The 13,970-nt window shown below is 36.8% G+C and overlaps 1 protein-coding gene across 2 annotated transcripts; it reads left to right on the top strand.

Annotated features, from left to right (window-relative positions):
- The first annotated feature begins 87 nt into the window (after positions 1-87).
- On the top strand, positions 88-13,502 carry cars1 (cysteinyl-tRNA synthetase 1). Of its 2 annotated transcripts, XM_043244205.1 has the most exons (23): positions 103-220; positions 1,601-1,837; positions 2,344-2,435; positions 3,251-3,339; positions 3,661-3,757; positions 3,930-4,028; positions 5,121-5,270; positions 5,452-5,592; positions 5,849-5,937; positions 6,054-6,175; positions 6,512-6,624; positions 6,778-6,906; positions 7,328-7,457; positions 8,085-8,188; positions 9,789-9,886; positions 9,976-10,165; positions 10,360-10,428; positions 10,594-10,675; positions 10,900-10,980; positions 11,055-11,122; positions 12,136-12,195; positions 12,498-12,581; positions 12,764-13,502. In XM_043244205.1, exons 1-23 carry the CDS (start codon positions 199-201, stop codon positions 12,890-12,892), a joined length of 2,475 nt encoding a protein of 824 aa, XP_043100140.1. In that variant the 5' UTR covers positions 103-198; the 3' UTR covers positions 12,893-13,502. The 2 variants fall into 2 exon arrangements, with proteins under 2 accessions (XP_043100141.1, XP_043100140.1); XM_043244206.1 differs by lacking the exon at positions 1,601-1,837 and having other exon boundaries at positions 88-220.
- Positions 13,503-13,970: the final 468 nt, after the last annotated feature.

Below are 13,970 nucleotides of genomic sequence, written 5' to 3'. Positions count from 1 at the left end.
GCTTAAAATTTTTCCGGAAGTACTATTCGCGTAATCGGCGTAGAAGAACCTCTGATTTGTATGTAATAAGGCAAGCAGGAAAGCCGTGTAAATGATCTAGAGATCAGTCAAACATCATTGATTTCGTGCATGTCCTGTTTCATTGTGATTTCCTATCAGGTTTTCCGGACACGTTATTGTTGCATCAGATAGTGAAAAATGGCATGCACAGGAGATATAGGTAACTTTCTCTATTTACTTATTTTACTTTATTTGCAATATAACAGTCATTATGCACCCTGTACAACATTAGCGCGTGTTTCTCCTGTAGAGGCCTATTTTAAGTTATTCATTAATGCAGGTCCTGTTTAAACATGCAGCTGTTACATGTTTCCCACTATTTATTATATTCGTTTATACTGTTCGTATAAACATAAACATGTGATGTTAGATATCTCTCCTATTCATGTGTGACTGTCATATTGTTATATTAGCTACACTGTTTTGACAGCTAAACTCAATGCAGGCTAAAAACATACTGTAAGGAGTTAATTGATTGAATATGGGAATGGGAATCGAATGGAATCGACCAATTTCGGATCTTTAACATTTATATTATACTGGTAGTATTTGTTGGTCTTTTAGTGAAAGAAAAACAGTCTGTTGCGAGATGGTAAGATCATTATCAGATTAAAACACATCAGACAACAACAAATAATGTTACACAGACACACAGAGAGAGAGAGAGAGAAATATATGCTGTGTAACAATAATATGCTGTTCAGTAAATGAGTCCGATGTATTTAGCCTCGACTGATTCTTAAGTGATTTTGATTTAATAAAAAACAGGTTAATTACAGGTTTCATTTTCTGTTGTGCTTCACCTACATTTCTCAGAATGATCTAATGCATTCTTAATATATATAAGTATATAATTTTTTTTTAATACTACTGTAGTATTTATTCACATTTCAAAGAGATTTTTTTAATATTGTTTATTGTGGTGTTTTTTTTAATACAATTTCGTCATTTTAATTTGTTTTAATATTTATTATGTTTATATTTATTTCCGTTTTAGTAATTTTAAGTTAAGCTTATGTTTTTCAGTTACCTAATATTTAGATCTTTAGATTTTATTTCAGTTTAATTTTAAGTAACAATATACGTGTGTGTGTGTGTGTGTGTGTGTGTGTATATGTATATATATATATATATATATATATATATATATATATATATATATATATATATATATATATAAATATTTGTAATACTTTTTGTTAACTGTAACAGTTTTAACAGCCCTTCACAGGTTTAGTTTGTGCTCTTTAAGTTCTGTTTGATTCTGCCTTAACATATTTTATTGCTCTCTATATGTCTTATTGACTCAAACAATGTATGGAATTTACCCTCAGTTATGAAATTAATTGGCATTATGAGAGTTGTCAGTGTATTGTTTCACAATTGTGTGCTAGCTGATTATTACAGCTTATGTTTCAGAGGAATGAGGCTAGAGAGGATTACAGGTGTCATCACAGTCATTCTCCACGGGCCCTTAGCTCATTTCTAATGTCTGCTCGTCTGTGTGTATATGTGTGTCTATGCCCTTTTGTTTTCCCAGCCTTTGATTATGGCTTCTTACTGCGCATAAGTGAGGATGCTCGCAGAGTTGAGGCTCTGAATGAGTACTTGAGCAGTCGCAGTTACCTGGCTGGCTACGGGCCTTCGCAGGCGGATGCAGAAGCCTTTGCGCTTCTATGCGGGCCCCCACCTGAGCGGCATGTCCACGCCCTGCGCTGGTACAAACACATAGCCGCCCTGAAGCCCCAAACGAATGACCAGACCCCAGAATGCAGCAGTGAGTAGACAGAACTCCCCCTGTCGTAGTCAGGGTGCATGAATGTAGGTTGTAGCTGAATTGCACTTCGAGTCGGTGGTTTCTGTGCTGAGGACATTTGCGGTATGTGTTGCATGAGTTTGAGGGCGTGGGTAGTTTGATGTGTTAGTTAGCATACGTATGGGCTGACAAGAATTTGTTCACTTTTCAGTTCACTTTGTTTTGGACGGGGCTGAGGTTGAGATCTAGTTGACTCATAGACACTGAGGTGTTTGTGGTTTTTAAATAATTCTTTCGCTCTGTTTGTACATAGTTTCACTTTTGCACTCTGCGCGTGTTTTATGTTTTCTGTGACAAAAATAACCCCCTCTTGCAGGTGTGCACAAACAGCTATTTCCCAGGATGCACCTGTTGTTCAGTTTAGTAGTCGGATATTATAAATTAATCTGCAAAAGTGACTCATTTTTATGCTAAACAGTTGGGTCTCATTTGGGTAAAAATATATATGTTTGTCTCTTGTTTTTCAGCAAAGGGGAAGCGTGTGCAGCCTCCATGGTCTCCACCAGAAGGCACAGACGTTTCAAAGCTGCGTCTTTACAACAGCCTCACACGGACCAAGGTACAATAAAGATAAACAACATGGCCTAATGTGTGGGTGACACGTACAACATTACTAGACCAAATCCTCAACTTTCTATTTGTTCTATTACTGTAGTATTGGTAGCTGAAACAGAATCAAATTAGCCCAAGTATTTAAAAACATTTACTTACAAAAGAGTGACTTATAAGGAAATTAAGAAATTATTTTATTCAGTGAGCATGCACATAATTGATCTGACACGATAATGATGTAAGTTACAGGTTTAAATTCAAATTTCAGATTTAAATTATAGTTGCAGATTATAGATTTATTTTGCAGATTTAACTTTCTAACTCGTATAAATACTGTTCTTTTTATCTTTCTATTTATCAAAATCAAGGTTTCCACAAAAAAAAGAGCAAATAAAAAATATTTCTTGAGCATGAAATAAATCAGCATAATAAAAATATTTCTGAATTATCATGTGACACTGAAAACTGAAATAATGGCTGCTGGAAATTTAGCTATTCGAAATGTTCAAATACAAATTGTTGTTTTGTTTTGTTTTTTTATTTGTAATAATATTGCATAGTATTAAATAAACTCAAATCTTAGTGAGCACAAGAGACTTATGGCTGAAAAATCTAATAATGTTTGCCATCAGAGGAATAAATTCTATTAAAACTGATTTGAATGAAAAGAAAAAAGTTGTCAAATTATAATGTCACTGCGTTTTTTTTTTTTTTACTAAATGATCAAAAATATCAGACTTCTTTCATTAACCTAAATACATGCTATTTTATGATAATAAACTGTTAAAATCACTCACATCTGTGTTGTTATGTGCATTATAGGAGGTGTTTGTACCACAGAGGGGCAACAGGGTTTTGTGGTACTGCTGCGGCCCCACAGTGTATGATGCTTCTCACATGGGTCATGCCAGGTGATATATTCCCCATCCATTCACAGCATTTCTTTGTTTTCAGTGTGCCCCAGCTCAGTTGAAAACAGCACAGTAGACACAGCACAACAACAGTCAATGAAAAGGCTGAAGCAGACATTCAGCTTTCAATCCAGGGTCAGAGTTTGTTCGTTGTGTATGTGAGGCTGTAACTCAAATCTCCAAAAACTATTTAGTTAAAATATGGTTCAATGAACATGGGTAAAAAGAGAAAATATACACTTTTCATCCAAGGCTCACACAGCCTTTATGATGTTTCGGTTCTCTTTATTTCATGGGGATTCAATGTCTTTGTTCTTTTAGGTCCTACATTTCTTTTGACATACTGCGGAGAATACTGAAGGATTATTTCAAATACGATGTCTTCTACTGTATGAACATCACAGATATTGATGACAAAGTAAGAGCAGTGTTTACACAAAGTCTGAATGCAGTTGACCTTAAGCGTTTCGATTCTGTATAACCTAATACCTCATGCTTTTGGCCGTAGGAAAATGCTGCTTTAATTCTGAAGGCCACATGTGGTACAGGGTTCACAATATCCAATCATTAGTGTGACCTCTTCATTTCAGATCATCAAAAGGGCCCGACAGAACTACCTGCTGGAGCAGTACAGAGAGAAGAAGCCCAGTCCCTCTCAGATACTGCAGGATGTGTTAACGGCCCGAACGGTGAGGGTGTCACTCATGCAGCGGACATTTCGGTCCAAATGAATCCTGTTGTCATTAAAGCAGACGTGTGGCGTTTGAAGCCTGCATAAGTTAGCTTTTTTAATAGCATTTGTATGTTTCGGATGCTGAGAGTACCAATTTAAGGTCACCATGTAACCAAAATGATCAGTTTTATGCAGTTCTGCAGTGCCCTTTTCTTTTGCATCTCTTAGCATAGCAAAACAAGTTTCAATCACTCCCCCCATGACTCGCATGAAACAATTGTAGAATTAGCCAATGTCTGTGAGAGGCTTTTTATTCAGATAGCGTCACTGTAGACCAGGGCTGTCCAAACTCGGTCCCGGAGGGCCGGTGTCCTTCAGAGCTTGCCTCAACACACCTGCATGGAAGTTTCCAACATGCCTAGTAAGAGCGTGTTTAGCTTCTTCATGTGTGTTTAATTAGGGTTGGAGATAAACTCTGCAGGACACCGGCCCTCAAGGACCGAGTTTGAACAGCCCTGCTATAGATCTTAGTCATGAAAACAAGACTGTTCTTCTTTAGTCTTGAGTTATTTTCACCAAATTTCAAACCTTTTTATGGTGTTTTTCAGAAGGTGATTTTGTTATTCGTTTGATTCGAACAATCAAGATGTTGTTAATCACCAGTACCATCAAACTGAACGCATTGTATTTCTATTCCTCAAAACCTGGATTTAATTCCAACAAAGCTCTACATGGACAAAAAATTTGTCCATGTAAAAGTGGTTTATATTTCAAGCTAAAGCCTGATAGAATTAATTTAAGTTTTGTTTATTTGAATTATTTGCTCTAATTGATGATATTAAAAATAAACCCTTCTTCTAATAGTTCAGGTCTGTCTTCAGTTTTCACTCAACTTATGTGTGCCATAGTTGTTTCACATTAGCAGGATAATAAAGATTTATACAGCATCCTGAAGTAGTGACATTAATCATTTTGCTAAAAAGAATTAAGCAGTTCTGAAAACCAAATGGAAGCAAGACAGTTACTGGCCTTCACAAAAAAGCTTTCATTGCTTTCATCTCTTTCCCCATCACTGTGCTTTAATGTAATTTGGTTTTATTGTGTTTAGCCATTTAAAGCCAAGCTTGCTGAGACTACTGACCCAGATAAGAAACAGATGCTGGAGAGGCTGGATGCAGCAGTGGATGCTGCCTTGGGTCCCCTGCAGGAGGCAGTGCAGAGCAGCTCTGCGGGCGATACTCTCCAGAATCGGGCACAGGTGAATTATTTGAGCAGCTTTTTAAAAACACTTAATGTGACCTAGTTAGATCAGGGCCGTACGAGGCATTCTGTTCTAAATTGTTTGACTGATGTTCAGTGACACATCAATTAACATCGTGTTTCATGAGATCATTTGAATTCATGGCACGGTTCTGAAACTAACTGCTTTTCATTTTTAGCTCTTATTGGAGGAGGCTAAGGATCTCTTGTCAGATTGGTTAGACACCCAATTTGGGAGCCAAGTGACAGAAAACTCAATCTTCTCTTTGCTGCCAAAGTACTGGGAGGGAGAGTACCACAAAGATATGGAAGCCCTGAATGTGAGTCAACTAATACTGATGAGTAATTCGATAGTTACATAGAAATAAGCTTAGATATAACCCACTTTGTAGTCATGTTATTACTCTTTTTGTTTTTTATGGATTACAGTTATTTATTTTGTAATTAAATCACGTAACTCCCTAACTAGTTACTCCCTAACACTGTGTATTATATATTGTGACGCATGTTCTCACCGATGTTAAAACATGTTTAGTCTGAGCAGTGATGAAAGTCTGCGGCGTCTTTGATTGACAGGTCCTCGCTCCTGATGTTCTCACCCGGGTCAGCGAATACGTGCCAGAGATTGTGGCATTTGTCAAAAGAATTGTGGACAACGGTTATGGGTAGGCTTAGAGCTGACGTCTTTCTAGATTGATTATTTTGATATTTCATGACGTAAACAGAAACGCTACTTTGAGAGAAAATGTCTAAGAATCAATTTCTGTTCTTTTCTCACAAGGTACGAGTCAAATGGATCGGTTTATTTTGACACAGCAAAGTTTGATTCCTGCCCTGCTCACTCTTATGCCAAACTGGTACCAGAAGCTGTTGGTGATCAGAAGGCTCTTCAGGAAGGAGAAGGTACAGCCAAAAATTGCGATACGTCCTTTAAAGTGATTTACACGTTTAAGCGGGCCTTTAAAAAGTACAATAAATGTATCCGGTTCGACTGTCTATAATTTCCATGGCAATTAAATGTGTGACGGCAGTGCACTATTGCTGTAATACGGTTGTATCGATGCACACCAATAGGGCAGAGTTACTAGAGAATGCATACTGCTCAATAATAATCTGTGGAGCAAGAATCCAGAATTATCTGTTGTATAATAACCTTTTTTCTTCTTCTTCAGTGTTCACCCGGATCTTCTATCTTTGTTTTTTTTTCTAATGAGTGAATTTCTTTTGCAACTTCTGCAGGAGACTTGAGTATCTCCGCAGACAGACTCAGTGAAAAGAGATCACAGAATGACTTTGCACTGTGGAAGGCCTCCAAGCCTGGAGAACCATCTTGGGACTCCCCTTGGGGAAAGGTGAGGAAGTGCAAATCACGAAGACACGCATAGATGAACGTGCCTTAAAATGCCTCAATAGTTGGCTGCTTAGTAATAAACGCAACAAAGTTTTGAACGCACTGGGTAATGTTTGTGAGTTAAATATCTAAAATTCTACTGGGGATGTTAAAGGGGAGACCTGGTTGGCATATTGAGTGCTCCGCCATGGCTGGATCCATTTTGGGAGAGTCTATGGATATCCACGGAGGAGGTTTTGACTTGCGCTTTCCTCATCATGACAATGAATTGGCGCAATCTGAGGTGAGAAAATTACAAAGTGCTTATATGAAAAATGTTGAAAAGCTATTATTAGAATCCTGTCCCGGTTAATGCAGCATTCATGTCATGTTGAAATTACCATGATTGCAAGTTTCCGACTAGTTATATCAATTATGTCTTTGTCAAACTTGTAATTAATACACACATTTCTGCTTGATATGCATGTTATTATACACTATAACAGTGCATTTAGTTCTTATTTTGGAAGAGCATATAGAGGTGACATGATGTAGTCATTAAATATTTTGCTGTCATCAACTTTAAAGGATACATTTTGATGTTTTGAACTTTGCCATGTAAACAGTTTCTAGTTATTATTAAATCTGAAAACTGATGATAAAGAACTTTGTCCTGTCCCTGGATTGCTGTATGTCAGTGTCAATGTTTCTTTTTTTTTTAACAGGCATACTTTGAGAATGATTACTGGGTACGATATTTCTTACACACGGGTCACTTGACCATCGCCGGATGCAAGATGTCCAAATCTCTAAAGAACTTTATTACTATCAAAGATGCCCTGTCCAAACATACGGGTAATTATACTATAATTATACTACTATATAGGTATCGCTGTTCCATATTTAGACATCTGCGTGTGGGTCAAAGGCTTCATGCTGTTTTTTTCATTAAATTATTTGACTTTGAATAAACTGTTTTTAATATCAAAATTATATTACGATTATTATCTTTATTATTATTATTCTTTGAAGGGTTAAAAAAAAGAAACCCTTAGGACCCTCGTGATTGTGTGTCAAAGTCTTTATATTTCTTGAGAAATATCACACATTTTTTCCTTTTAAATTAAAGGGCATATTTTATTCAGACCAAAATGAGTAAGCTTATTCATCACTCTCAGGTCAATAACTTTTTTTGAAAAATAATGATTAATTAAAGTCCTGTATCTTCAAGGAGCAAGGAAGGTAATTTTTTTACTAGGTTGATATACCACTTGACATCTTTGCAACAACGATGAAAAGACCTTGGCACATAAAATATTTTTATTATTACAAACATCCTTGTTTGTCATTGACCTGTAGGGGTTTCTGTCGTGTCTGTATGTTTGTGTTTGTGTGGTCATTTATTCTGCCTTCCACATTTATCCATTTACTATCTACAAAATAGATTCTGACATTGTGCAATTGTGCTTTATTTCCTTTTAGCAAGACAACTTCGTTTGGCCTTTCTGATGCATTCGTGGAAAGACACATTGGACTACTCCAACAACACAATGGAGTCAGCCATCCAATATGAGAGATTCATAAATGTAAGTGAGAAACCAGGAAGAGGCAGTGGGGGAAAAAGTACCAAAAATGTAATATCTGACACTTATCAGCATACAGAATCCTCATGAGTGCACAATAGGCTTATCTAGATTCCTTCAAGAACCCAGAAGGTCGGAGAATAGCGCGTGTCCTTCAGGGCGCATTAATTCTGTCTTGCGCTTCTTTCCACCTATCAATTACTCTGTCACCACGGAATATAACATGGGCAGAGATCCAAATTTGCCTGAAACACACAGGCAGCCATTAGCATGGGAAATATGTGAAGGTTACCTATGACTGACCTACACGCTATATTTACCAGCCTCACCCAAACTTGAGGTTAGGATCTTAATGAGACACAGTGTTTTTCCCTCTACCCCAGTGCTCCTCCAAAAGCTGTACTTGAGTAAAAATGAAGACTGCTTATTAGACGGTGATGCAATAATAGTGCAATTCCCTCAGCAGAATTTGGCTGAAATATAACTGGAGATGAATAGAGGTTCTGAGGTCCCAAATTAGAAGTAAAAGTTGTAAATATTCAAACAAACTACATTAAAAAGCTGAGAGTGGTGTTGGTATGTGTGGTGTATGAAATGTTGCACATGTAGTTAACACAAAAACAGTATTTTAAAGGAACATGCCACTATTTTGGAAAATAGAATCATTTTCCAGTTGAGTTTTACCCTTTTCCAATCCATTCAGCCGTTCTCTGGGTCTGGTGGTAGCACTTTAAGCTGTAGCTTAGCATAGATCATAGAATAGAGTTAGACTATTATCAACTTGCTGAAAAATTACCAGAGTTTCAGGATTTTTTTTTACTCAAATGGTGCTGGGGGACTTTTTTCAGGTGCTGTGTATTATCGTCGTGCCTGCTGCACCCATGGTACGGCACCAAAGTTCCTTGATTATTACTCCGGAATGAGAGTATAGTTCCTAGCCATATCGGTCTAGCAACTTTTCACAACTGAATGGATTTGAAAACCATAAGTCATCTGTTTGACTCTAGCGGACTTGGAAAATGAACTTATTTTCAAAAATAGTGGCATGTTCCTTTTAAGAGTAGTCTAGCAGTAGCAGCATTTTTAAAATGTATTTATTTATATTTCACAAACATTTGCACATGCCTATAAATAGAAAATGTTTATGAACGACTGTATGTTAAAATGTGTTTATGTGATAATGCAGACACAAGTTCACATAGACCTTGAATTAATAGGAATCTGCTGGGGTTTTTTATTTTATTTTGTATTTTTTTGTATGGACTGCTGAAATAAATACAGCAACATCTGTATTATGACAGAATATATATTGTCTAGTTTGGGGTCAGTAAAAAAAAATCTTTTAAAAAGAAAGTAATAATATTGTTCAGCAGGGACGCAATAAGTTGGTCAAAATGAAGGACTTTTTACATTATTGCTGTTTAAATGAATTCTGTTCCTTTGAAATATACTCTGAAGAACCCTGAAATTTGAAAAAACGTACCAACCCCAAAAGTCTTAATGGTTTCCAAGCTTTTATTATAAGCACATAACTTATAATTACATATTCTTTTAAGAGAGCAAATGGAAAAAAATGTTTGCTCTTCTCATTTTGTTTCCACAGGAGTTCTTCCTAAATGTTAAAGATATTCTGAGGAGCCCCACAGACATCACTGGCCAGTTTGAGAAATGGGAAGCTGAGGAGATCGAACTAAACAAAAGGTGGCACATATATTCCTTAAGACTACATTGTCTATCTCCTAAACATTTTTTTATCACTGATTACAATAATTTGTGTGTGTTTTGTGTAGCTTCTATGAGAAAAAAACATCAGTTCATGAGGCGCTGTGTGACAACATAGACACTCGTTCGGCTCTGGAGGAGATGAGGGCTCTTGTCGGTCAGAGTAACACCTACATGGCTGCCAGAAGGGGTGCAAAACTACCTCCTAACCGCATGCTGCTGCAGAGCATTGCCCTGTTCTTGACCGACATGCTTAAGGTAGCGTGACAAAAAAAAAGTTTTACAAAGCTTGACTTGATACCTGGATGCAACAAGAGAACGCTTGTTTCTCTATTATCTCTAACATTCTCCTGACATTCTGCTGCAGTGAATAAGCGGAGATTTAGAGACAGAAGCTGAAACGATGGAATCGCATTGAAGTGCTTGCTAAAACTCTCTTTCTGCTTTGACAGACATTCGGAGCAATTGAGGGAGCTGAGCCCATCGGCTTCCCTGTTGGAGGAAACGGAGAGAGTGCTGATGTAAGCAACACCACTCAGATCATGTTTGATTCATCAAAGGTTTTCCTTTTAATTTCTGTTACAAAGCCAGAGTTGTAAAGGCCCACCAATTAAAGATTAAATATAATGATGCTTTTTTGTGGATTGTTGTCCGCCGTCGTTAAGCTCTTTTAATTTCTGTTTCAGCTCGAGAGCACAGTCATGCCCTATTTGTCAGTGCTGTCGGATTTCAGGGAAGAAGTCAGAAAAATTGCAAGAGAGAAGAAAGGTAAATCTCTCGGGGGGTTTAATTTATTAATATTTTACAGCAAAGACCTACAATGCGTACTCAAGTTATTTAGTTTGTTCTAATTTATTTCTTTGTTATGCTTGTTTCTTTTTTTTTATGGGTGTTGTTGTAGCTGTACCTCCAACAGACATTTGCATACAGTATGGACTGTGCTTTTTATGCACAAAAAGAGAATTCATTAGGGAAATGCGTTTGTTTTTCAGTGACAGAATTGCTGCGGCTGTGTGACGAATTGCGTGACGATACTTTGCCTGAGCTGGGTGTCCGACTGGAGGATCGTGATGGTAAATGAAGGATACGGAGATTTTATTAAACCCTTAATGTCACGGAAAATGACTTTTTTGCTGTTTTTACTCAGGACTTCCCACGTCTGTGAAATTGGTGGACAAAGAAACACTTTTGAAGGAGAGAGAAGAAAAGAAGAAGGTAATTGCAGAATCCATCTACATGGCAGTATACTGCGATATCTCTGCTTGATTTATTTGATGTCAGTGGTTTAGATTTTGTATCTCGTTTCACATATGGTACTGCAAGAGATGTGCTGGTCTGTGGTACGCCTTATTAAGTTAAAATTAGTCATTAATCAGATTAAAACGATCTGTCCACCGGGGTAAGGTGATCCGTTCCGTTCTGTCATTGGAAAAAGTTTCTTAGCATATCGGGCATCACAAAAGAAATGATTCAAACGCAAACCAGGTCATGAAAAATGTATTTAGGCCTTTCGAGCATGTCAGTGTAAATGACGGTCTTTAGAATGAATTGTAAGGAGTCAAGTTGCACCGGTTTATTGTTGTACCTTCTTTAAATTACTCCTTTGAGCCTCGTACGCACGCTTACTGATCCGGACACATTCTGCAGATCAGTCATGATCCACCCGAGATGGTCACAGCAAATAGTGTTTCTAAAAAAAAAAAGAAAAAGAAGACTTCATATTTGAGAATTAAAAGAAACTATGAACACGCTGTTCAAAAGTATGAGCTCTGTAAGACTTGAAAAATATATTTTTTTAAAATACTCTGCATTTATTTGATAAAATTACAGTTTAAAATAACTATTAATATGTTAAAATTCTATTTAATACTATTAATACTACTCTAATACTATTTAAATAACTATTTAATATGTAATTTATTCTTTTGATGGAAGAGGTGGGAAACATTAACAGTATGATATTGAAAACAGTGCTGCACATTGTTTTTGTGGAAAGTGATTTATTCTGGATTTTTGGAATTTCAAACAAACATCATTTATTTGAAATGGAAATCTTTTGTAATATAAGTCTTTTAACTCTAATTGTTGATCAATTTAATGCGTTTTTGCTCAAAAGTATTAAATTATTAAAAAAAATGTATGTTCAAAAGTGTTACATTAAGAGTACTATTTGTTTTGCTGTATATTTTGTACATTAACAGTTTGTGTTAATTCTTTAATGTTTCAAGATGGAAGATGAAAAGAAAAAGAAAAAGGAAGAGGCTGCCAGGAAGAAACAAGAACAAGAGGTGATTGGATCAGCGGCAGAAACTTCTAATTTTGTCACTTTTCATGTAAAAAGCGTCTTTTACGCTTTTACATGAAAGTAAACATTTTTACTTTTAAATACATTGATAGAAGTATGTTCTTGTTAGTGCTTTTGTTATTATGAATTATTATATTATCGGACTGTGCTTCCAGCGCGCTGAACCAAGGGTACACATCTACCAGCGATACAGACAGAGGGGACCTGCTGCGGTGCAGACTGAAGTGCACGCACTATTTCATAATTTCCTACAATTACTATATATTTGTATATTTTCTGTTACAGATGGCAAAGTTGGCAAAAATGAAGGTTAAACCCAGTGACATGTTCCGGTCAGAGACTGACAAGTACTCCACCTTTGATGAAACAGTAAGGAAAACCTTTCAGTCTTGGTCATTAGATATGCTCTTTTGTGCCACACTACTGTATGTTGGATCCATTTCAAGGTGATTATTGGTCTGTAGTGGATGAATGAGTCCTGATGAATTTTTAATCATTTGGTCACATTTGTTCAGAAATGCCAACAGTATGTCTGTTCTTTGCGTTTACAGGGCTTCCCGACTCATGATGCTGAGGGAAAGGAGCTCAGCAAAGGACTGAGCAAAAAGCTTCGAAAGCTCTACGAGGCTCAAGAGAAGCTGTATAATGAATACCTCCAGTCGACTCAGAACGGGAGCTGAGAACACGTGTTGAGTCTGATGTGATCTGCCATCCGCCCATACTGTCTGTTGTGAACTTGTCTTGTGTATGCGAAAAGGCAGCAAAACTTAAAAGACCTCATCTGTGAGTTTTGATCTCTTAACTTTGGCAAGGTTTTGCCAATTCCTTCTGGTCATGGTTGGAAGCTCATCGTTTTTTAGGGGGGGTTTTGACGCTCTGCAATCATGACTTCGAGGGATATTTTATGAGTATGATATTACGTGCTTTTTGCACACATAGAACAAAGATGCAAATATATCCGAACTTTTCTAATGTGGGTTTGGTGGTTTATATGAAGTATGCAAGACATAGTTAGCCATTATTGTGGGAATGGATCAAACACTCAATGTTTTCATTATTGATATAAAGGCTGGCTGGTCAAAGAGGCGTTTTCTCCAAAACACTGTTTACACATCAGCTAGTGATGAATATGATTCCTCCAGAATCAAAGTATCTCAGATGATACAGGAATGAAGGGACTTCAGGTTTGTAGGTTTACGACTAATGGAAAAACAGAGGCATACATAGGAGCACCAATTATTGTTAGTATTAACATAAATGAAATACGAAAATAAAGGATTTTGAATAATGTGTGATGTTCATTTATTCCTAGTAATTTATTTCTGCATAGGTTGCTATGAAAACTTGTCTAGAAAAAAAATGGTCGTATGGTTGTAGGCCTACTAATACTGGGCAAACAACTGAAGATATTTAGTTTACGGTCATAAGACATCTGCACAGAGCTTTAGAATTGCCTGGTGCATGTATCGAACTGAATAATTGTTTCATGAATCGATACGACATGGTTTTAGAGTGAACCGAGTCAATGCTGACTGACTCGGAAGCAAGATTCGGTTCGATTCGGACAATGGAACTTTTATAACAGCAAATGTTAAAAGAAAACGTATGCTTGAAATGCATTATCACATGCAGTACATTTAAAAAGATTTACACAATTTATTTTGTATTATTTGATGTAAATGCAAACAATGCGCCTTATTCGAGGTTGCAACAAATTCAAATAGCCTAAACCGCTTTACTGAAATGTTTTAGGGAACG

This window comes from Puntigrus tetrazona, chromosome 7 (assembly GCF_018831695.1).
Source record: "Puntigrus tetrazona isolate hp1 chromosome 7, ASM1883169v1, whole genome shotgun sequence".
NCBI lineage: Eukaryota > Metazoa > Chordata > Actinopteri > Cypriniformes > Cyprinidae > Puntigrus > Puntigrus tetrazona.
Note: the sequence above shows the minus strand (reverse complement) of the source record. Positions and strands in the feature narration are given on the sequence as shown.

Bases quoted from the DNA above. Each gene is read 5' to 3' on its own strand.
- cars1 (XM_043244205.1), top strand. From the start codon at position 199: ATGGCATGCACAGGAGATATAG. The intron at 3,340-3,660 runs GTGATATATTCC...TTGTTCTTTTAG, and splicing joins TCTCACATGGGTCATGCCAG to GTCCTACATTTCTTTTGACA. The intron at 9,887-9,975 runs GTGGCACATATA...TGTTTTGTGTAG, and splicing joins GAGATCGAACTAAACAAAAG to CTTCTATGAGAAAAAAACAT.